The sequence below is a fragment of the Lissotriton helveticus genome, chromosome 4_1 (genome assembly GCF_964261635.1).
Source record: "Lissotriton helveticus chromosome 4_1, aLisHel1.1, whole genome shotgun sequence".
NCBI classification, from domain to species: domain Eukaryota; kingdom Metazoa; phylum Chordata; class Amphibia; order Caudata; family Salamandridae; genus Lissotriton; species Lissotriton helveticus.
In genome coordinates, this window is record NC_136063.1 from 939597317 (window position 1) to 939621763 (window position 24447).

General features: G+C 42.5%; 1 protein-coding gene across 18 annotated transcripts in view; it reads left to right on the top strand.

Annotated features, from left to right (window-relative positions):
* Positions 1–24447, top strand: part of EPB41L3 (erythrocyte membrane protein band 4.1 like 3) — an 860969-nt gene that overhangs the window by 387839 nt on the left and 448683 nt on the right. For 14 of the 18 annotated variants that reach the window (XM_078687558.1, XM_078687542.1, XM_078687555.1 and 11 more), the window contains one exon: positions 2607–2812. In XM_078687558.1, coding sequence (XP_078543684.1) covers positions 2607–2812 — 206 coding nt within the window. Of the gene's footprint in view, positions 1–2606; positions 2813–24447 lie in introns of those variants that run through there. The other 4 variants (XM_078687549.1, XM_078687552.1, XM_078687550.1 and 1 more) reach the window with 1 other exon arrangement.

The window sequence follows — 24447 nt, forward strand, 5'->3', positions numbered from 1 at the left end:
ATCATTATTATTTTATTTTTTTAGAGTTTTTTATAGCACGAAACGCGAACTCGATGATTAATTATCAGAGTGTTTTACATGAGCACCAGTTACGTTACAGATGGACACATTCATTTTTGGTAGGCACGGGAAGATTAACTGATTTGCCCAGAATCACAAGAAGTTGAGCGGCCCCGCCGAGACTCAAACCCCGTTCCCCAGCTTCGCGGTCGATCGCTCTAGCCGTTAGGCCACATCCTCTCTTAGAAGTTTGGTGGGATACATAATCTTTGTTCTAAACCAACAAAAGCAGGACTTTTAAAATGGGCCAAGTTTCGGTTAGACTTTCAATGGCACTTACGCAATTTACGGCGCAATGGCTAAAATGTTGCATTCTTTATTTAAATAATTTAAGAGGCTTTGGTTCTTCCTTCTTCAGCCATTGGCTTCTTTTGCAATGGAACTTTCATTCCATGACATTAAAAATTGCCAATCGCATCTTGAATGAGCTCTTGGGAGTATGTTAGTATTACCCTCTTTCTATTGGCTGTTCCTGTCTGTTATGGAATGCATGCTATTTTACATCTAAAAAAGTCCGCTGACATCACACATTTAGCTCTTTCTCTGCATTATGTGCACAGAGCAGTCCTTTGTCAATCTTTATTTGCACTGCTTTGCACTTTTGTAGGTGTGGTGTTAGCCACGATCTTTTGATTTTCCTAAAAATATATATATACTATTCCTCAGATTTCACAAGGAATCTTTGACTTGCACAGCTTACAACCCAAAGGATGGAAGTCAAGATTTGTATACCAGAAAATCACTTTTTATTCTATTGTAGTTTAATACCCTTGATTGGGTGGCTGCATATGGTGCCTGGGTAGTCCGTGAATTTGTTTAATCCACAGAGGTAATCTACTCTGCATTCCATGAAAGTTACATATTTCTGTGGTTTGCATAAAGCATGCAACATAGTGTGCCATACATATGCCTTTCCTAATACAAAAATGATCAGTGTGTACAAAAAAAATAGTTAAAACAAACTTATCATAGAAGGTCCTCAGAACAAGTAGAAAATGGTATTTCTTTATAACATACCCTGTAAATGGAACTACCAGCTACAAGGGCAAGTGATTCCTTTATGGTCACCGGCTTCACTCCAAGGAGAATGGATACCCACAGCTTCTGTTGAACTTGGAGTCACAGGCCTTCTCAGTGCTTAATTTGTGCCTTTGCTTTCAGGGACTGGGCATCAGCACTCAATATTGTGGACTAGGATGATTAATTTTTCATCAGACTTTGAGCCAGCACAAGGAAGAGAAAATCAGAAAAGGCAGAAAGAGGAAGGAAAAGAAAGATAGGAAAACATCGACAAAGAGAATAATTAGGGGTGATAAACAGCGTGCAAGAGTATATTAAAGAGACGAGACATAAAGTGGTGGATGAAAAAAAGTATGAGGTTGAATCAACATGTAATAGAGACTAGGAAGCCTTGGTCCTTGGCAAGTCTGGCACTTGGCATTACCGGTGGCAGACTGCTAAGAAAAACTTTGGGCTCTTGGACTTATATATTTTTGTTAATTAAGCAGTGGGCATTCTATTACTAAAGCGTGTGAGGGAATCTGTGTCATATGCCTTTTCAAACCCTTGTGTTCCTTCAAGAAATGGGTTACTAATCAAAGTCTAATTTTGATACGGATTCTAAATGTAATCAAGAAAGATTAAGAGACAGGACCAGACTCAATATTTTCTTTCTAATGCAAGTGTGGTTTTGGTGCACAAAAAAGCATTTTGCGAGCTTATATTTTATATCAAGACATCGGTCAGTATGGTGGATATGCTGCAGTTGTTTGTTTTTATTATTCATGTGTATTCCAGGTAGTTGACTCCTTGGAAACTCTCACGAATATACTTCTGTCAAGGGCAGGCTTAAATGTTTTTCCAGTGTAGGAAATAGAGGAAACATCGCCATGTTTAATGAGAGTGTTGAGTAAAGAGATTCTCCACACGGATCAATATTTTTTCTGCACGGATCAATATTTTCTCGGCAGGGAAAAAAATAGGCATTTTGGCACGTGATTTACGTATATAGTTTTGAACCTGAAGCAAATTCTGCATGCGTACATTTGGTACATTGGGATACTACGGGAAATCAAAGGCTGTCAGATTTTCTGAGTTATTGCTTCGATTATTTGTGAACCTTAATTTGTAAATGTACTCCAAACGTAGGATGAGCCCAACAGGAGCACATTTTTCACTCTTGGGTCTGTAAATCGGGCAAACGGAGCCCCAAAGATGTGTCGAAATGTTCAGTTTATGTCTTCAACTTTGGGCACAACCCTAACCACTTCAGTCCCTCAAAACGTTGTATTACTCTGGTCTGCAGTTGCATGGATTGTTAAACACAACTCTTTTTATTACGATATAAATCACAACATTTCAGTTTGTTTAGTTATAATGTGAATTCTCAAACCTGTTGTTGAATCAGAAATCCCTTTAGAGGGAGAAGTAAGGGGCACTGGCTGTCACAATGATGTGCCTCTGTCTCTTGACAGTCTGTGGCTTTGTGCCCACGGCTGCCCAGGATGAGAGCCTTTCTGAGCCCGGCTTGTTCTTATATCTTGCAGAACAATCCAACATGACTTCGGAATCGGGTTCAGATTCGGAATCTAAGCAGGACCAGGAAAAGGACCAGCGCGGGGCTCCTCACAAGAAGGGCGCCATCAAGCCGCAGCAGCAACCGCCACCCCCGCCAGTTGGTCAAGAACACCAGGACTCCACAGACCAGTTCCCCGCCGCCGCAGCACACAGCACCCCTATCAAAAGTGACAAGGCAAGTATGCGCATGCCATTGGACATGGTTTCCATCCCTCAGCAGCTGACTAGCTTTTTAATCACTCTTGATGGTTTTCTTAAAAGAGAGCTCTAGCTCAGTATGTTGTCTGCCTGCGTTTTTTTCAGGTTCTGGTAAATTAAGAATATACCAGGAGGGCACCACTGTAATGCAGCAGCCAAGCGGTGTTTGCCATGAAAACTGTGTTACAGAGGAAAACCTATTTCCTAAATTTCTACTGAACATGGCAGTCTCATAAGGCTGCTCATACTTAAGGTTTAAAATAATGAATGTTTTCGCAATTAAAGATCATACACGGTTTTGACTTTTACTATTAAATAAGAGTAACATTTTTAATATGAAAATAAAAATTCTGATGGAGTTCTTCTTAAAATATAAGACAATTAAATGAGCACCAATTTAGAAAAGATTCTAAGTTTGAAGATGAATATGGTGACAAATAACAATGCACCAGAATATTCTTTTTTATGTTTTTATTTTAAGTTTAAACATAGTCGGCCTGTCCTACTAATAAAACCATGTAGAGCACACAGGTTTAGATATGAAGAATCTCAATGGTTATAAGTTTTGTCTGCATAAAATTTTGTGATCAAATTATCCCCAACTGGATAACTTCTCTGTTTGTCTGTAACCTCTTACCATCCAAGGTGCGGCCTAACAAGTTCCCAGGCAAAAAGCGAATCCTTAAGAGCAACTCCAGCTAGCGGAACACATTAGCTGCTTTTCTGAACCCAGAATTTGAAAATGTGGTTTTGCACCCCCATAAGAAAACATGTATTGGAATCTGGGTCTAACATGTGATGGCAGTGAGGTTCGATGAGTATGGATTGCCATGTAAATTGCACTAGTGTGAATATTTCTCAGATCTATAATCATGCAACTGGTTCAAAAGAGGTATGTGATTTGCAGTTCAGGGACCTTGGCCTGGAATGCAGTCTTCATCACCGCCTGCAAAAAAATACCAGCCACCTCCCTACCACATTAAGAGGCAAAACCTACCAGCTAGCAGTGCTTTCAGCAGATTCACTTTGCAGGACGGTGTGTGCATTCACTTATACATAGGTCTGACTTCTTCCGTTTGTTTACAAAGGATGCTCTGCAGCATTCGCGCTACTCTTTGTGCAGCCCGCTACTGTGTGCTCCCCTTTACTAGATATGAGTGTTTGAGGCTGCGCATGTGCACACATCTGCAGTGGCCAACGGTGCACAGTGCAAATCTGTACCCGAGAGAGTTTTTGTTTTGTTTTTTTAGACATGAGGACAGCGGAAAACTAAAACTTCTAACAGTATGTAACAATGTTCTTATTTACTTGTATAGCAACCTGAGTGGTAGGTAAAACTTATTTTTGCTTTTTTTAAGAGACATGCATGCAAGGTTTTTGCTCACAGATGGCTGGCAGACTACTTTTAGCCTTTTTTGTCGGTTAATGTAATGTCCAACGTTGCAAAGTGTAACAGAAAATAATGAGGGGGACGTCTAATCAAGCTATTGATGTGTTTTCAGATTTTCTCTATCAGCTCACCATGAGCGGAAATTGGTTATCTATCCCTTCTTGCTATCTAGCACGCAGTGAGGCACCTAAGCGAGTCAAGGTTTCTTTTTCTAGAAAACACTTCATTACAGATTTACCAGTTCGTCCTTTTCTTTTTTTTTAAACAATATTTTTATTGGGATTTTTGCAGACATTTAATACATTACAGATATGCGTGTCTCGCTGTCTGTACAGGGTTATGATATAATAGCCTGGGTTACAATGGTTTGGTATCCCTGTTATCGACATTGTGTGACATACAACATATACCAAGTATACTACGATGTTGAGCGCTGGGGGGGAGCCTGCTAGGTGTGGCTGGTCGACTTGGTTCGTGGGGTACATCTGGCCCCTGACCCCTGGGCTACTCTGTGGTGCGTAGTGGTTGATTGCTAGATAGAGAGAGGAAGAGGGTATCCTTATTTGATCCCTTTGATACATGGACCTGCTTCACTTCTAAATGGAAAAGATCTGTTTGCTGCTGCATATCTAAGCACATAGATCTGTTTTAACCTGTAGCTCAGTACATTATCTGCTATCTATTTCATCTACAGAAATCTGGTCTTGACTATTTGTTTTTACGCCTTCACTTAGCCTCTATCGCGCCTTACATACAGAAAAGGAAACATTCTTCTTTATTTAAAATCCCTGTCATTAAGGCTGTCATTAAGGCTTTCATGGAAGGACACAAATATATTTTTCTGCCCAGGGTGCACCCTACCTCAAACCTTAGTATTATCCTTACCAGACTCATGGGCCCTCTTTTAGAAAGCCTACATTTATGCCCATTATAGTACCTTTCTTGGAAGGTTGCATTCCTTGTCACTATCACTAAGATGAGTTAACCATTTACAGGCTCTCACTCTTGAAGAGCCATTCTTTCAGGTTCATAGGGACAGAATTGAATTTAACACTAACTCCAAATTCCTTCCAAAAGTGGTATCACCCTTCCACCTCAATGAAACAATTGAGCTCCCGGTTTTCTTCCCACAGAGACCGAGAGGGGTCTTCAAACCTTTGATGGCAATCATGCCCTCATGTATTATATTATTAGGACCAATCCCTTTCATAAAACTTAGCAACCTTTAGTTGTTTTCTCCAAGCCACACAAAATACATGTTCTTTCAAAGTTGGGCATAGCTAGATGGATTGCCACATGTATCCAAATCTGCTACATTAAAGGACTTTGTCTGTGTCCCCCAGACGCCAATCCATTTGCAAAAAATGGAACTACTCTGGTTTTCCTCTGCTACTTACCCATAGTTGACACTTGTTATGGAGCTACCTGTTCCACTCCACTCACATTCAGCAAACACTACACTGTTGATATGTTTACCATGCCTACAAGCTAAATTTGGCAAATAACTCTTTCAGCCCTTTGCATCATCCTCCGGCTAGCCACCTCTTAGGGGAGTACTGCTTTACAATCTATGCAGAGCATGAGTATCTACAGCCATGCAATTCTTTGAACAGAATGTTACTTACTTTTAAGCATTTGTTCATAGCGTGTAGTGCTGTAAATCCATATGCTCTCACCCACCTCTCTGGAAGCCATTGGTTGTTGCAGATCTACATTCATAACTTAACACACACACACACACACACACACACATATATATATCTATCTCTCTCTCTCTCTCTCTCTATATATATATATATATATATATATAAAGAAATGGTCTCCGTTGCGGTCTCTCCTTTTCGCTCTTCGCCATGGATGCAGCAAGGAAACAGCAGCACTGCCAAGTTTAGTAGAAACCTTATTTTTATTTAGTAAGTTTCACCATCGGTGTGGACATGAGATCAACGTGTTTCAGCCATAGCCTTCAACAGGGTCTAAGATAAAAAAGGCCATCTTTGTAAAAGGGTTGTTGATGGTTTATTCCTTGTCAGACTGTGCTTGATAATAGTTAAAGGCTATTGTAGAGAGCGCCACTGAAAAGTTTTAATCCTGCTATAGGCCCTGTACATTTTAAGTTTTGTATTAATATATTGCATTTAAGGCCATGCAGTTATTGATTGTGGTGGAGTAGCTATAATCCATATTAAATCTAACTACCTAGGAGTGTCCTCCTTCAATAATATTGCTTACGTCGATGGCTGAACCACCTGCTGCTTTTGCACATTCGATCATCATATTGTAGCGAATATTATGGCCTATGGTTAGCATCTTAATTGTATGTTCATAGTATGTGTGGCTGTAGATACACATGCTGGGCATATTTCTGCCATCTAGTATTGGGCTTGGACTTTGCAAGTTGTTTTTCGAGTCACAAGGCCTCAGTGACTCCTCCTCTGGATGTAGATGCACCTGGTCACCGACACCATTGTTAGATTGTATTTCTCCGCCATCAGGGTTCGGGGGTGGTCCAGTGTGCTTTCAGTCCGACAAGTCCATTGCTTACTATCATGGCCTCGAGTCTGCTGGCTGCCACCCTGTAACGAGAACAATTTGCGGCACATATTTTCTGGACTCCTGCGCCGGTCTATCAATAACGAGTGTCCAGGCCACTACATGCTCCAGACTTCCTTTGGAGAATGAAGATGCGCTCAAGGTGATGGAATGGATACCCATTCCAAAGATGCCCCAATGTAATTTTAAGTATCCCTGGGCCGACCTTCACGCCGTATACAACTTGTGCCTCTCGTCAGTCCATGACGAGAGCCATTGTGATTGTTGTTCTGTAGCAACAAGACTTTACACCAGCACCAAGATCGATGATTAGCACACAGCATCCTTCCCTGTGGCTGTTGGGTGTCTCAGAAGTTGACTGGGCAGTCAACTTCTGAGACACCCAAAATCCTCAGGGAAGCCGATCCCCTGGGTGCCGAAGAAGAGCAACAGGAGGCATTAAGTGAGTCACCTGAACTACCAGCCCAGCCCCGAATATATCTACTCTGATGCCTCCGAGTCTGGTGTAGACTTATCCCAGGAAGAGGAAGAAGATACCCCTGTCTTGTTACTTTAGTTGGCTCTGGTTCACGTGTCAAGATCACACAATATGTGAGTACTGCTGATGCCCCTTCCTAATCACTTCTCATAAGCGGCTGCATGTCAGAGCTGAGTACAGCCCCTCCAGGGGGCGGGCTTCAAGAACACTGCCGAAACCACCGGCATCTTCTGGAGCGCCAGCCCCCTCCAGCACTGGCCGACACCTGAGCAAGGCCTCAGAACCGAAGATAGACTCTACCAAAACCCTTGACCAGATCCCAAAAACTCACATCAGCGCAGACAAAAGAGCAACACCTTCGCAGACAAAAGTCTTATCAGCACTAGCTTCATGTGCAGCCAAAACCATCCATGGCGCTGAAGACCTCCTCGCCTCCTAAACCACCCTTGGTGTCAAAACCATCATCGGTGTCAGAGCCCCTCGACGTTGATGACCATCCCATCATTGAGAGGTTTATAGAGGAGTTGGATGTCAGGAAATGTGCGATTGTTATTCAGCCACAAACTGGAAAGATCAAGGCCTCAGAGAAAGTTTAGCAGCAAAAAAGGAAGGCTGCCACTGAGGATGCTCACCCTTAAGGCTCTCATGGGCTGCCCAAGAGGCCTAAGGACACACTACACCCTCTGCCTCCATCTCCACTACCACCTCCTCTTCCTCCTCAATTCACTCCACCTCTGCTTCATCCATCTTCTTCTCCACCTCTTACACCTCCTTCCCCGTCTTCTCCACATGGCTTTCAGGAGTCTCTTTCTGACACTGGCAGCCCTAGTCCATATTACCTAGGTGAGGACTTTGCCCCTATATTTTCAGGTGATCCCAGGGAGGATTACAAAACGGTGCCTGCCACAGACTCAGATCTAGAACACATCCCTGTCAGGGCCTCTACCCTGGATGACACTGACATATGAAAGGGTCACCCCATGCAATCACTTACCACAAGGTGGACCTTTACACCATACCAGAAGAAGAGGACTTCCTGCTAGAGGTCCTTTCACAAACAGAGCACTCAGTACAATATCTCTCCATGCTTAAGGGCATGGTTAAATCTGCCCCTGAAATACTTAAAGGACGTGTGAAATCACGCATAGAAAAGAAATATAAACGGGCTCCATTAGATCCTCTCTGTATATGGGGCTATGTCCCTCCTGATTCACTGTTAGTCACCACCACCAGGAAAAAGACAGCAGCTCAGGCTACTGGAAATGCTCCACCTCCTGACAAGAAGTAAGAGAATAGATGCTGCAGGTAAAAGAGTTGCCATTGGTGTGGCAGGACCAACTGGGTGGAAATGGAAGGGCTATTTTAGCACCTCCCTGACCAGTACCGAAAGAAAGCAGAACAGTTAGTAAAGGAAGGCAAGGCCACCTCTAACACTAACATCCTATATGCTTAGATGCAGCTGATACTGCTGTGTGGGGAGTCAACACCTCCACCGTAGAGTGTCCGATTTCAAGCCTGAAGTACAACAGCACCTTGTCAACCTGCTGTTCAATGGGAAGGACCTCTTTAGACATTAGGTTGACACAATGCTTGAGAAATTTGAAAAGGACGTGGATAATGCAAAGGCAATCAGCACCATATGTTTGTAAGCAAGACAGCTGTTGCCACATATTTTCTATTCCTAGTCATGTAATATACAGCGCTTGTAGCAGAATACTATAAAGTGTGTATAGAATATGTAGTGGTAATGTTTAAAACTCCAATTTACAGAGCATAGAACATATTCCACTGCATACATACATATATATATACGATGAACATTGTGTTCTCAGATTTTAGTTACTGTTTTTTTTTTTAATAAAACATTGCAAATACATGGTTATTCATTATCCACTTTACCAACTCCTAGCAGGTATAGACCAGCAACGAGAAACACTGCCTAAAACAAACAATTAACAGTAATTTCTTTAAAGCCACAAACGCTTGCCTTATGTATTTACCCGAAGATTTGAGCACCTGATTTAAAATACAGTGAAACTATAATAGATTTCACACGTTATAACATCCTTCTCATAATAGAAGAAGTTGTAATTATTTACCCTGAATCCAATGAAAGAAAACACGTGTTTTGAGAAAACCTTTATATCTGACTGTGCAGCATATGTGAGAACCATTTTCACCCTATTCAGCCTTCTGGTCAGGCAGGAAAGGATTCTGAAGTGACCTTTTCCAACAGCCTGTCGCCCAGTGCTGCTACAGTCTGTAAGCGCGGTGTTTTAACCCACCTGTTATTCCTGGTTCGGTTGTGTCCCCTGCTTCTCGTATCGCGTGCTTGCTTCCGCAGTCTCGCGCCCTCTTTGCTCCGTTCTCTTCTCGTGCCGTAGAGCCATTACAGTGCTTTGATTCACGCGAGACATTTTGATGATGATCTGCGATAAAGCTGACTTCCGGGATGTGTGCCCAGTCTCTTCTTTTAACTGCGGCTCTAAACTTCGGTATTTTGGCGATGGTGTTTACTCACTAATGCATACAAAGCATAGCTGCCAAGGTTTCAGATTGCTATGTGTGACATTTTCATAATTTCAGGGTAATTATGAGTGACATTTAAACAACTATGAGTGACACTTTCTCGCGAGCAAAATCAAGCAATGAACACAAGGGAAACGCTTAAATACCGCATATCAGGGGAAAGACTAACACACATAGCTGTCAGGTTTTCAGCATGCATATGAGTGACATTTTTATGTTTATATTCTACTTATGAGAGGCAATTATGTCTATCACAAGTGACACTTTATCAAGAGAAATTAGGAAGAAAACGTGTATGGGAAAAAATAGCAAATCGTCCATGCATTGTAATACCTAGATTAGATCACCAAATCCAACAGAGGACAGTTTAGGATTTCTAAAGTTGTTGGGCATCAGCTCCCTTATTGCTCTTCTGACCCCCTCCCTTTTTAGGCCTCAAAATAAACAAACCACGGACAGAGCAGAGACCCGAGGAGGGGTCAATAACAGGGTGTCAGAGGAGGCAATAACATAGTAAAGTCCACATTTGTAAAGCGCACAATCACCCGTAAGGGTCTCTAGGCGCTGGGGGCCGTTGGGAAGATTAAGCGAGCTATTGCCCAGAGTCACATGGTGCTGGGCTAACCTGCCGCCGGAGATCGAACCGTGGTCCCCAGATTCCAGCGTCAGTCGCCCTGGCCGTGGCGCCACACCTCTCCCACATGGCCTCATAAAGGGTAATAACTACATCAGAGGGGGCAATAAGAAGGTATGAGAGGGAGTATTAATAGGGAATAGTGAGGGAAATAACAATGCATCAGAGGAGCAATAATGAGGCACCAGAGTAGACATTAATGAGACAGCAGAGGAGGCATTAATGCCACAATAGAGAGGGCAATACTGGCAACAAAGTTGGCATTAATGAGGTATCAGAGGGGGTATAACACTGATAAAGGGCAAGCAATAATGGCATAAGGCAGGACAATAATAGCACATGGAATGGGTTAATAACAGGGCAATAAATAAGGAAATCCTACTACACCAGAGGGGGGTGTTAAGGGAGCAGTTCATATAAGGGAGGGGTTTATATATCATCAGAAAGGACAAAGATGGGCCTCAGATGTGTCCATAACTGAGCACTGTGGCAGGAATAACAGCAAATTCGATAAGGCAATAACAGGGCGTCGTAGAGGACAAACGTGGCGCTTCAGATGGGGTAATATTAGGGCATCATAGGGGCTATAATGTCATCAGAGGGAGTAATAACAAGGCATCAAAGAGGACAAAAATAAGGCTTCTGCGTGGTTAACCGGACACGTCAATCATGTAGCACCAGGAAAGGCAATAAACAGGTATCAGAGACACAGTAACGGGTCGACATAGAGAGCAATAATGTAGTATCAGGAACTGATATAACATGATCTGTCTAATAAACTACACACAGGCTCTGGTTAGTACGTACTTGGTTCGCAGGCCGGCCGCAGATGATTCGAAGGAATAGGACTGTGGTGTTGCAGGCGGTTGGCACTTTCTCTGGCCTGCAAGCACTGCATGCATGCTGAGTTCACTTCAGGCGAGGCCGCTTTTCGAGGACCGTTTTCTGCCTGCTTGCGGCCTCCACACAGTACTCGGGCTGCGGCTGTCCTAACTCCTCGTGAGTTAAGCGGGGGTCCGGTCGGTCAGCTACTAATATTGTCGAGGCCGCAAGGGGTCGACAGACTTTCCCGATCATGATGCCTGTTGCGCGGGCCGGATTGCTGAGACTGTAGTGACAGTCAGACACAGTGAGGGTCACGGCTGGGCGGTAATAATATTTAATTTTATGCGCAGGCTGAGAAGCAGGAGGCACTCAACTCTCTCGAGTCCCCCGCCGCTTCTAACCACCAGGGACCTCACTTCCTGACCAGGCAGCCGGACGTGATGAGGTCACATCAGATTATTACAACCCCCCCCCCCCCCATGCGGGGCCACAGCAGCCAGTAGCGACCTGAGGGCAGGCCCCGCGCCCGGGTCGAGTTGATTTCAGTGTGTGTCTTCAGGATTGACAGCACCGCGGCGGGCGCGCAGCGGGACTGGGAAATTACAGATTGTAACATTGTAGCACCTCACTGACTCTCAGAGACTGAGCCAGAGAGACACATTAGCTGTTTAATATCTGAGTCAGCTCTGCTGGCATGTGAGTCTGTAGTGCAGCGCTGGGGAGCAGAGCCTGCACACAAGTTTCTGAGTACCATTAAATATGCGCGACATTGCATTTCAGTGCGGTGATGCGGACCACCGCACTGAAATGCGTGAGTGTCACACCTGAAGCGTGATACTTGGCAGGACTGACAAAGTTGTGAACTTGCTCCAGCGTTCTGCATGATTGTAAGTATGCCTGACCCGTAGCTCAGGTTTGAGCGATTGCTAGTCAGGGGCTTGATTTAAAACCACACCTCTGTATTCGAATCTCGACACAATGTAGGTGGAGCCTTTGAATGAAAGAAAATGACTTGCATTCTGGTTTCAGGCTTTGGAAGATATAGAAATGCCTATCTCTAACCACTTCTAGGTAGCCGAGTATTTTTCACCTATTAAGCATCCTGTTTGTATGGCACATACAGTGGTCTGGTCCGTGTGTAGCACAGATTCTTAAGGACTGAACGCTTTTGGATGAAAGCCTGGTGTATGATTTGATCCTTTCTCGCTCAGCATGTTTACAATTAATAAACACAGCCTTACCGGATTAGCCTACAAGAAATGATGCTGCTCACTTCTGTTAGCACTGAATCCATTCAGAGGGTGATCGGAAAACAACTATTTCCTTTGTTAGAGAGTCCCATTAGGCAAGGATTAGTTGGACGCGCTGGATAGAATGTGGCTCACTGTTGATAAGTATTCAAAGAGCTCGTCTGAAAATAACTGCATCTCCCTCATTTATTTATTTGTGAGATTTATATAGTGCAAACAAGACCCGAATGTATCAGAGCGCTTTACAGAGTAAGCACAACAATAACATGAGGTACATCGAGATTAGATGAAAATATATAGTAATGGTAAAAAGGGCAAACGGTAAACAATGAGATATGTAGGCAAAGTATCAGCAAGTGCCATCGTTACTTAAAGCATAAGTAAAATATATATATCAACATTATATAAAAGAAGAATCCGATAGATAGAGGGATGTGAGGACTTAAAGTTCTGAGGCAGCTATAGAAGGGAGTTGCGAGGGTAGTGAGAATAGGTGCAGTGTTTTCCTGAGGTAGAATAAAAATAACTTTCCAGCCTAATGTTAAACTCTCTGTCAACTGATCACAAGTGTGTAACAAAGCAATTGTGCTAGCCAAAAAACGAGTGCTACACAGGGCAGCATCTTGCAAAGTGGCCCCGGTCATGAGTATTAAAGAGGTGCACCCTGTTGTGCCCTGGGTGATATTGCGATGATGTGGAAGACAAAGTAGGGTGTTCTGCGGCATTAAAAATACATTGTGCTATGCAACTCTCAGTATTTAATTCATTATTTTTTTTAACCTTTATTTACTGATATAAAAATTAAAAATGGTCGCAAAACCTAAAAGAGGTATAAACCACTTGCAGAAATGATCACATAATAGTGCAACAGTACTGACGAGCATTACAAGTTCCGTGGTGGCAGATGATGGAGAATGTCTTTGTTGCTTGTGGAGATGCCGAGCTATAAGCAGAAACATAATTCATAGTGACTCAGTGCATACGTCATTACAAATATACTGAGCTCGAGATCATAAATGAATGTGTTAAAGAGGGACAAAGGCCTTAATATCTATAGGTAGCAGGTTTGACAATATGTGTTCTCGAAGGGATACCTTTGGGATTGGCTTACAGCGGCTATAATTCGGCATATAGATTGAGTTGTTTGTTACAATAGATAAGGTCCTGTTGCTAGCTGGTCTTGCCCCCAGAGTTTAGCAACAGCTCTCCTTGTCGTCAACACTGCTGGGGTGACTAACTTCCTATTAGTCTTAGGCATCGATTTCACCCAGCCCAGGAGTGCTGTTTTTGGTTCCAGTTGGACACTAGTTCTGATCACTACGGAGATGGTTTCCTCTACCATTCGACTGTATTGGTTTATTCTGAGGCATGCCCAGACTAAATGTAAGAAGATTAACTCCCGCATTCTACAACTTTGGCAGTTAGAGTTTGATTCTGAAACCTTATGTCTACAAGCTCCTGGGATGTGATAGACCTGTGTATATAGTGGAAGTTTATCATACATAGCTAGATTTGTGGTGATAAAATGCCTATTTGCAAGCAACAAAATATATTTTGCTGACAGTGGGAGTGGCAGCTAAGTGTTCCATTTTCCATAGATGTAGGTGAATATATTGTTGCCACTACCTGACAGCTCTACATGAGATGGATAGCAAGCATCTCTTTTAGTGTTTCCCAGACGGTGGGTCATGGCCCACCAGTGGGTCAGTGAGATGATTTATGGTGGGTTGCGAAAGTCCAAGCAATAAATAAAGAGGCCTTTAAATTCTGTATTTATCTCATCACACCTGCTGAGCTTCCAAGACAGATATCAAATGTCAGATGTCAGGGTATGTCTTCAGACAAATTGCTGCTTTTGTAACATGGGCATTGGTGTTTACAAACTTCTCTCACTTTGCTGTCAGAGAAAGCAAATTAAAGTGACTTATGTAACAACCTTGCTGGGGTACAGGGAGTGTGAAAGGGAAGGCTGCAGGATGTCATTTATTTAGTCTGCAGCCTACAAGGCATTACAATTGTCTGGTTTCCTAATGACATCTTGGAAACACTGAGAAAGTTGGCCTAGAAATGCATCCAGCCAGTTGCTTACCATTGTCTCTGTGGTTTGTAACTCACATTTTCTGGCTTTCTATTTGCTGGCTTTATTTGCTTTAGACTGTTCAACTCGAGTTCATCTCTCCCGTTGCCCAAACCTTGTTTACTGTACTCTGCAATACTCCATACTGTGCCAATCCCCTCTGCCTCATTGCACTCTTCTCATCACCACTCCACTCTGACTCCCTGCTCTACACCACTCCGCTTTACTCTGTGCCAAAGCACTCTACCCCACACTACTCTACTCTGCAACATTGCAGTCGTTGCCACTGCACTGTGCGCCAATGAATTCTACTCTGTACCACTCCATTCTACACCAGTGCACTCTACGCTAGTCCCCTGTAAGCCACTCTAATCATTGCACTCTACTCTTGAACAATTACTCTTCGCCACTGCACTCCGTGCCACTGCACTCAGCGCCAATCCACACCACTCTGTGTTGCACTATGCCAGTGCACTCTATGCCAATGCAATCTACACTACTTTACTCAAAACCAATGCACTCTTTGCCAGTCTACTCTGCACCACTGGACTCTCACCACTGTACTATTTTACTGCACTCTAAGCCACTCTATTCTATTCTGCGTACACCACTACACTCTACAACAGTATACTCTGCAACACTGACTCTCTGCCACTCTATGCAAGTCTACACCACAGAACTTTATACCACTAAACTCTACATGGCTTCACTCTACACCACTGCACATTATTCCAACCCACTCGAAACCACTCTAATCTACTCAGCACCACTGCACTGTACGCCACTCTACTCTATGCCAATGCACTCTACACCACTTTACTCAAAACCAAATAACTCTACGACAGTATACTCTGCAACACTGACTCTCTGCCCCTCTACTTTATTTTATGCCAGTCTACACCACTGAACTTTATGCCACTAAACTCTACATCGCTCCACTCTATGCCACTGCACTCTGTCAGTCCACTCTAACCCACACTAATCTACTCTGCACCACTGCACTCTACGCCACTCTACCATATGCCAATGCACTGTACACCACTTTACTCAAAACCAATGCACTCTTTGCCAATCTACTCTGCACCACTGCACTCCTTCACTGCACTCTATGCCACTCTATTCTACTCTGCGTCACTGCATGCCACTCTATTCTACTCTGCACTACTGTACTGTACGCCACTGCTCTCCATGCCACTGCTCTCGACAGCACTCTACTCTGCACCACTACACTCTACGGCACTTTACTCTGTGCCACTGCACTCTACGCCAATCCACTATACATCACTCTATTTTAAACCACTGCACTCTAAGGCTGTATACTCAGCAACACTGACTCTCTGCCACTCTACTTTATGCCCCTCTACTTTATACCACTCTACGCCACTGAACTCTGTGCCATTAAACTCTACATCACTCCAGTCTACGCCACTGCACTGTATTCCAATCCACTCTAAACCACTGCACTCCACACCACTTCACTCCACTCTGAAACAATCCACTCCATGCTGCTGCACTCTATGCCACGCTATTCAACTCTATGCCACTCGACTTCACGCCACTCGACTCTACGCCACTGCATTCAACGCTGCACCACCCTACTCTATGCCACTGCGCTCTACCCTGCACCACTATGCGCCCTGCACTACTCCACTCTGAAACAATTTACTCTACGCCTCTGCACTCTATGCCACTCTACGCCACTGCACTCTGCGCTGCGACACTCTAAGCCTCTGCAGTCTACACTATTCCACTGTACTCTAAGCCACTGCACTCTATGCCAATGCACTCTACACCACTTTGCACCACTACACTTTATACCACTATACTCTACACCAGTATGCTCTATGCCTCTTTATTCTACTCTGCACCACTGCCCCCTGCACCACTCTACTCTGCACCACTCTACGACCCTGCACTCTACAACCCTGCACTGTGACACTCTACTCTGCATGACTGCACTCTATGCCACTGCACTGTATGCAACTGCACTGTATGACCCTGCACTCTACTCTGTACCACTCAAATCTACGCCTCTCTACTCCTCTCTGCGCCACTCCACACCATTGTACTCTACCCCACTGCAATCTACTCTGCACTGCTCTACTCTATGGCACTGCAACCTTATGGTACTCAACGTCACTGCACTGCACGACAATGCACTCTACAACACTTTACTCAAAACCAATGCACTTTCTGCCATTGCACTCTACGCCAATCTAATCTGCAGCACTGTACTTTATGCCACTTCACTCTAGGCCACTCTACTATTCCACAATACTCTCCTCTATGATGCTCTTCTCCATTAAACTCTGTTTCACTGACATTCTACTCCACTTCACTTCACAGCACTATACTACACTCTGTGCCATAGCACTGTACTTTATGCCACTTCACCCTAGGCCACTCTACTACATTCTACTCCATGATACTCTCCTCTATGATGCTCTACTCCATTAAACTCTGTTTCACTGACATTCTACTCCACTTCACAACACTCTACTGCACTCTGTGCCATAGCACTGTACTTTATGCCACTTCACTCTAGGCCACTCTACATTCCACTCCATGATACTCTCCTCTATGATGCTCTACTCCATTACACTCTGTTTCACTGACATTCTACTCCACTTCACAGCACTCTACTACACTCTGTGCCATAGCACTGTACTTTATGCCACTTCACTCTAGGCCACTCTACTACATTCTACTCCATGATACTCTCCTCTATGATGCTCTACTCCATTAAACTCTGTTTCACTGACATTCTACTCCACTTCACAACACTCTACTGCACTCTGTGCCATAGCACTGTACTTTATGCCACTTCACTCTAGGCCACTCTACATTCCACTCCATGATACTCTCCTCTATGATGCTCTACTCCATTACACTCTGTTTCACTGACATTCTACTCCACTTCACAGCACTCTACTACACTCTGTGCTATAGCACTGTACTTTATGCCACTTCACTATAGGCCACTCTACTCCACTCTACTACATTCCACTCCACGATACTCTCCTCTATGATGCTCTACTCTATTAAACTCTGTTTCACTGACATTCTACTCTACTCCACTCCACTTCACAACACTCTGTGCCATTTTATGACACTACCCCACTATGCAGTGCTCTGCGCAGCTCCCTCTATGCCACTCCATGCCACTTTACTCCACTCTCTTCTGTGACACACTACTGCACTTGACTCCACTCTATGATAATCTACTCCTCTCTACGCCAGTCTACTTTACAAAAATTCATTACACTCTACGCCATTCCACAATACGAGACTCTACTCCACTCTGACACTGTATTCCACTCTGCTACATTCCACTCCATGATACTCTCCTCTATGATGCTCTACTCCATTAAACTCTGTTTCACTGACATTCTACTCCACTTCACAACACTCTACTGCACTCTGTGCCATAGCACTGTACTTTATGCCACTTCACTCTAGGCCACTCTACATTCCACTCCATGATACTCTCCTCTATGATGCTCTACTCCATTACACTCTGTTTCACTGACATTCTACTCCACTTCACAGCACTCTACTACACTCTGTGCTATAGCACTGTACTTTATGCCACTTCACTATAGGCCACTCTACTCCACTCTACTACATTCCACTCCACGATACTCTCCTCTATGATGCTCTACTCTATTAAACTCTGTTTCACTGACATTCTACTCTACTCCACTCCACTTCACAACACTCTGTGCCATTTTATGACACTACCCCACTATGCAGTGCTCTGCGCAGCTCCCTCTATGCCACTCCATGCCACTTTACTCCACTCTCTTCTGTGACACACTACTGCACTTGACTCCACTCTATGACAATCTACTCCTCTCTACGCCAGTCTACTTTACAAAAATTCATGACACTCTACGCCATTCCACAATACGAGACTCTACTCCACTCTGACACTGTATTCCACTCTATGCCACTCAGCTCTATGCCCTTTCTTTCTATGACACTCTACTCCCCCACAACGCTGTATGCTAATCCATGACACTTCACTCCTCTCCTTTCCAAGCCACTCAACTCTACTGTACACCATTCCATGCGACACCACTCCATAACACTCCATTCTACTCCACTTTACGCCACTCCACACCACAGTTCTTTACCCCACTAACTTTTAGCCATGCTGAACAGCAGCCACTCTGGTGTACAACATTGCTAAAACATATTGGGAAAGCCAATAGCTCTTGCATATGAGAGACTTATTGACGTTGCCACTGCTTGTTGAAACATGCAAAAAAGATATAAATGTTTGTAACACATTCTGCAGTTAGCACATTTTTAGCGTGGTATGTGGTGGAAACAACTATTTTAATAGGATAAAAACAAATCTAGACATTTTACCTTGTGACGCATAAATGATAAATATTGACTAAAACGATTTCCACACAATATTATTTGTGTGCAGTTTAGTTTTATCAGTAAAACTATAGGTCAGTCCAAATTTAGTGGTCGTTTCAATGGAAAATGTGCTTTCTGTAAATGGCTAGCTCACAATACTTAGTTAAGATTTAAAGCCATTAAAGCTAGGTGGGTCACAAAAGTTTGCCTTTTTAACCTCTTCAATACTCATGACGGCTCCCGGCCATCATGAGTTACGGTGGGCGTGTGCTGATGACGGCCGGGAGCCGTCATGACCACGCCCGCGATTGGAATGTTCAGCACTGCGGCGGAATTCGCGCCGCATTGATGAGGCTAAAAATTGGGCTGTGTTTCTAAAAAGTTTGGGAAGCTCTGATCTACATGTTTTGGCAGCAATCAGTAAATTCAAAGGTTTAAAGCTTGGAGGGTCCTGAGGGAAGGTGGGAGTAAGCGTTTTGGTGGCCACAATGTGTGAGCATTAGTATTTGTGACCTGACACTTCTATGAAAAGCCTTCCCGAGTAAATTACTCCATTTGGTAATTTTAAGTTTCGTGAGCTGGAATACTTTTTAATGTGCACAAGTTGCTGGTAGACCTGGGTGTCGTACTATTGAGATGCCTGGGGCGTCAAATAGTGCAGCCTCAGACCAGGAGTATGCAGTCTGTTGTGTTAATCCCGGGTAGCTAGAAGGAGCTTTGTTCGCAGATTAGTGATTGCAGTTGGACGGTATCTACACACTTTTTGGATCGCCAAGTTGGGCATATATGATTGAGGATGGATCAAAAGTATGGGAGGTGTGCTTGTGCAGATGTGAAGTAAAGCTGTAAACCAGAGGAAGTAAACTCACCCTGTTGGAACAGGAGTGGTAATGTTGCCCATTTGAGAGGAGATTGGTGGTCAGACCATTCCAGCTTAATCATAAATGATTTTAAGTGTTGAAAGAATGTCCTGGTGCGTGGAATAAGGATGTTGACGAAGTACTTCAATAATTCAGGCAACACAACCATGTTCATCGGCACAGTACATCTGCCTTGAATAACAGGAGCGTAATCCATTTGTTAATTTTGGCTTGTAATTTGGTACGTGAAGTACCAAAATTCTTCGCAAGTATGGTATTTTTAGTGATGCTAATCCAGACCCCATAATATTTCATAGTGCTCTCGCACCACTCAACGGGGACGTCGGGCAAGAACCTCCTTCTGTTTGCAGTTAGAGGGATCAGAACGGGTTTACTCCAGGGAACTGTAATGCCAAATTGACTACTGAATGATAGAAACTGTCTGAGGACCGGATTTAGGCTTGGCGAGGTGTCTCATGTGTATTGTCATGTCATCAGTATAGAGTGAAATAAGAATGTTTCGTAATGCAAATCTGAGGGCGGGCGTTGAGTGGTGCTACAGCAGTTTTGAGGTAAGCTTCTCCAGTGCTAGTGTGAAAAGTATAGGGGATAGAGGGCACCCATGGCTGGTGCCTGGTAAAATATTAACAGGTGACCAAATGTGGCCATAATTTCTAACTCAAACTCCTGGAATTGTATATAATAACATAATCCTGTCAGCAAAAGGGAATGGCATCCCCATGCAGTGTAATATATTGAATAGATATGTCCACTCCAAGGGAACAAAAGCGTACATTGCGTCCAAGGACGCGACGGCCACATCTAAGGTTTAATGTGATGTATCGGGGCTAATAATGTTCATAGGCTATGTGCAGTGGACTATCCTGGAATGAATCCGGCTTGGTCCAACAGGGCCAAGTTTGAAGGAGTAGGAGTAGCCTATTCACAATCATTTTAACATTTAATTATGTTTCACGTTAGAAAAGCCAAGAAATTAGAACACATCATTCAGGACTTTGTAAATGAAAATAAATAGAGCAATAAAACCAAACTGACATTAAAATGTTTAACAAGAGAACATATCCGCAGACTAAAATGCAATTTCTTGAAAGCACATTACTGCGTAGAGAGGAATATATCCTGTATACCCTCTGTCTCCAAGCAACCTCGAAAAGATGCTCCAGAGCTCATCATAAAAGTGAAGTTCAGCTTTAGTTAAAAAAAACCCTAAGCACCAAAAGCAAAAAACAATTCCTTAATTCTTCGTGGAGTGGAAGAAAACAGCAAAATTTAAATTGTGTTCAGTGATATGTTATCACATTTATATTTTGTCAGAACGACTCATGCAACCCCAGACATAGAGATATTGATAGCCAAAACGCAGCTGAGAAAAGTGCAGACAAATTATTAGGGTGCAACAACAATCATTTTCAACTCCTTTCAAGAGAAAATAAGATCTTAATCCAGGCCCAGTATGGTTTCCAGCTGGGAAGGGATACTGTGGATCAATGTCTGAACTTAGCATTGACCATAGAAAAATATACTTGAATGAAGGACGGGAAAATATACATGGCATTCATGGACCTGAGTGCGGCGTTCGACTGCGTGGTCCATAATAAGCTATAGACTATAATGGAGATGATGGGGGTCGAACCTACTATATTAAATTTCATCAGGCAATCGTACATAAACGCGACGGCATCAGTGCGTTTTTACCAAAACTGGAGATTGTACACGCTCTTTTAAAATCTCCAGGGGAGTAAGGCAGGGTTGTGTATTGGCCCCATTTTTCTTTTCCTTATACACAAATGGAGTTGAAAATGCACTCACAGTGCCAATCGGTATGTTCCCCTCTTTGAAAATCAAATGCTACCAATACTTCCTTACGCGGACGACGCGGTCTTAATTGCCAGAACGGAGATTGGGTTACAAAGGTTGATAACTGCGTATGTCTCTTTTATAGATTCACTACAGTTGAAAGTGAACCAAACCAAGTCCATTGAAATAATAGCAGGGGCTACAAAAAAAGAAAAAGTGCAGCACTTCCATGTGGATGCAGAAAAAATTGAGGTTGTGGATTCTTTTCCCTACTTTGGCATCCTTTTTTATGAAGATCGGTCATGGGTAAAATTGATGGAAGGAAGAAAGATGGTGATGGAGAGGGGCATCATCACAGTAAAATCCTTTGCTAGAAAACTGGGTGCTAAACCTTTATTACCGATAACAAATATCTATCAGGCCAGAGTAAAAGCACCAGCGACTTATTGAGCTGGGGTTTGGGGTATGGTAGCACCGACACCACTACAAATTATTGAGAATACATTTCTTAAATCTTCAGTGGGTCTCCCTTCCTCTTTTACAAACAGTATCTTACACACGGAATTGGGATTGCACCATATTTCAGATTACCCACAACTAGCCCCACTCCTCCTCTTGTATTCAATCTGGAGGAGAGACACCGTGCCATTGACTCAACCAATAATAAGGAGTTGCCTAGCTATGGACAAGTGGAAGGGGTCTAGGTGGCTTACTTAAGTAGAGTCAGCCCTAAGGGAGACTGGTCTCCATGAACTTTTTAAAGATCCTCTGGTTTGTAAGAAGGCCTCTAAACAGAAAGTTAGTGACATGTTCATGCTGATGTCTGAGTGCAAGCGTAAGGAATACTCTGAACAGAAACACGCAGCCCAGGCATATTGCCTTAACCCACCATTAACTGTGAGAGGTTTCTCTTACCTAGTAAATGTAAATAGGATGCAACACAGATTCGTATTACTGAGGTTTCGCACTAACCTGATTCCTCTCATGTCAGGGTATCCTGAAAAAAACATATAATCACTCTGATCACTCTGATCACTTATCACTACAAACTGAATTGCACCTAGTTTTATTCTGCAGGCTATATGAGAATGAAAGGAATGTCCACCTCAAACCAATTTTAAAGAAAATTAATTTTAAGCAGTGTCGGGTAGCACTATATTTTCTAAAAACACTACCTGACCCTCTTGTTTGTTATTCAGTTGCGTCATTCCTATGGGCCTGCATGAGGAAAAGGAAGGGGATGGCGCGCAGACTATTGAGCCCACTAAATAACAACACAAGTACTTAGACTTAGCATATGAAATGATGTTTTAACGTTTTTAATGCATTCTTTGAATTTATTATAGAATTGCCTCGAAATATTTGTAATCTTATAATTAGAATTTTGTAATAGTTTTATGATGTATTTATGTGTGCTTTTATGATCATTTTTAACTAGATCGAATAAAGATGAATTGATTGATTGAACTCCTTTCAATCTCTGAGTGTGCCCAAAATAGAAAACACGTCTTGGCTGTTTATATCTATCACACGCTACTTTTGTTCATTTGTTTTTCAACCATGAAATATGCTCTGCCAACAAGATTTTTAGAAAAACATGATCGATTGTTTAGGCCCTTAATCCAGGATACACTTTCTAGTTTGGACAAAACTGTTTTGATAAAATCCAGCAGGGTTTTCTAGCAATTTAGGAATGCAAGTGCAGTGTTCGATGATTAAGGCTTGCCTTAGAATTAGACTAGACGGAGAGCCCTTGAAAACAAGGGATATAGGTTTATTTGTATGGAGAGCAGAGGCACAACTCAAGATAAGGCATTCCAGTGCTATAGTAATTGGGACTCCTAAGATATTTAGAAAAATTTGATTTCACGTTAGCTACTGGATCACCAATGCTGTTACCTTAAATTCCACTTCCATATGGCTCAGAATCCCTCGATTTTAACGAAACATTCTCTTGCCTGATGGAATCACTTTGCAGCACTCCATTGGCTTGAGGCAAGACTTGTCCACATCCTTGCGGAGGACAAAAACAGGACACTATGTCCTTAAACAAAAGAGTGACATCGGAACCACTAAAACAAAATCACCCATTGTAAGATACTCTTGGTACAATATAATATTAATCAGGTGTACGGATTAAGATTTTAGACACTTGTAAACCATTGACATGAGAAGGACACAGGAACAAAATGTTATCAGAGAGAATTAATTATATTTGCATTATTTATTTAACTAAAGTGCACCTAAAGCAGCCGTAAGAACGGATCACTGACTAAATATCGAGGGACAAAATATAGACTACCCAAAATATCGATGCCAAAATATCGACGGACAAAATATCGAATTCCTATCTACAAACAGGTAAGTACCAAAATATCGAATCCAAAATATTGTTTAAAAATATATATTTTGTACAAATATCGAATTTCCTTAAAATTAAGTAAAATATAAAAAAAAGTAAAAATAAATAGCTAAAATATACTTAAAAATACTTAAATTACCTTAAAATTATTAAATAATTAATTTAACTTATAAAAAAAACCACAATCATATATGTTAAAACATATATATATATATATATATATATATATATATATATATATATATATATATATATATATATATATATATATATATATATATATATATATTAACATAATATTAATAAAAAATACACAATATTATTACCGTAGGATAGCGGGAGTGTAAAAATTACTATTCCCACTCCTGGAAGTGCAACAGTAGGGAAAGCGTTGGATAGCGTAGGGGTAAAAATTACTATTCCCACTCCAAAGAGTGCAACAGTAGCGAAAGCATTGGATAGCGT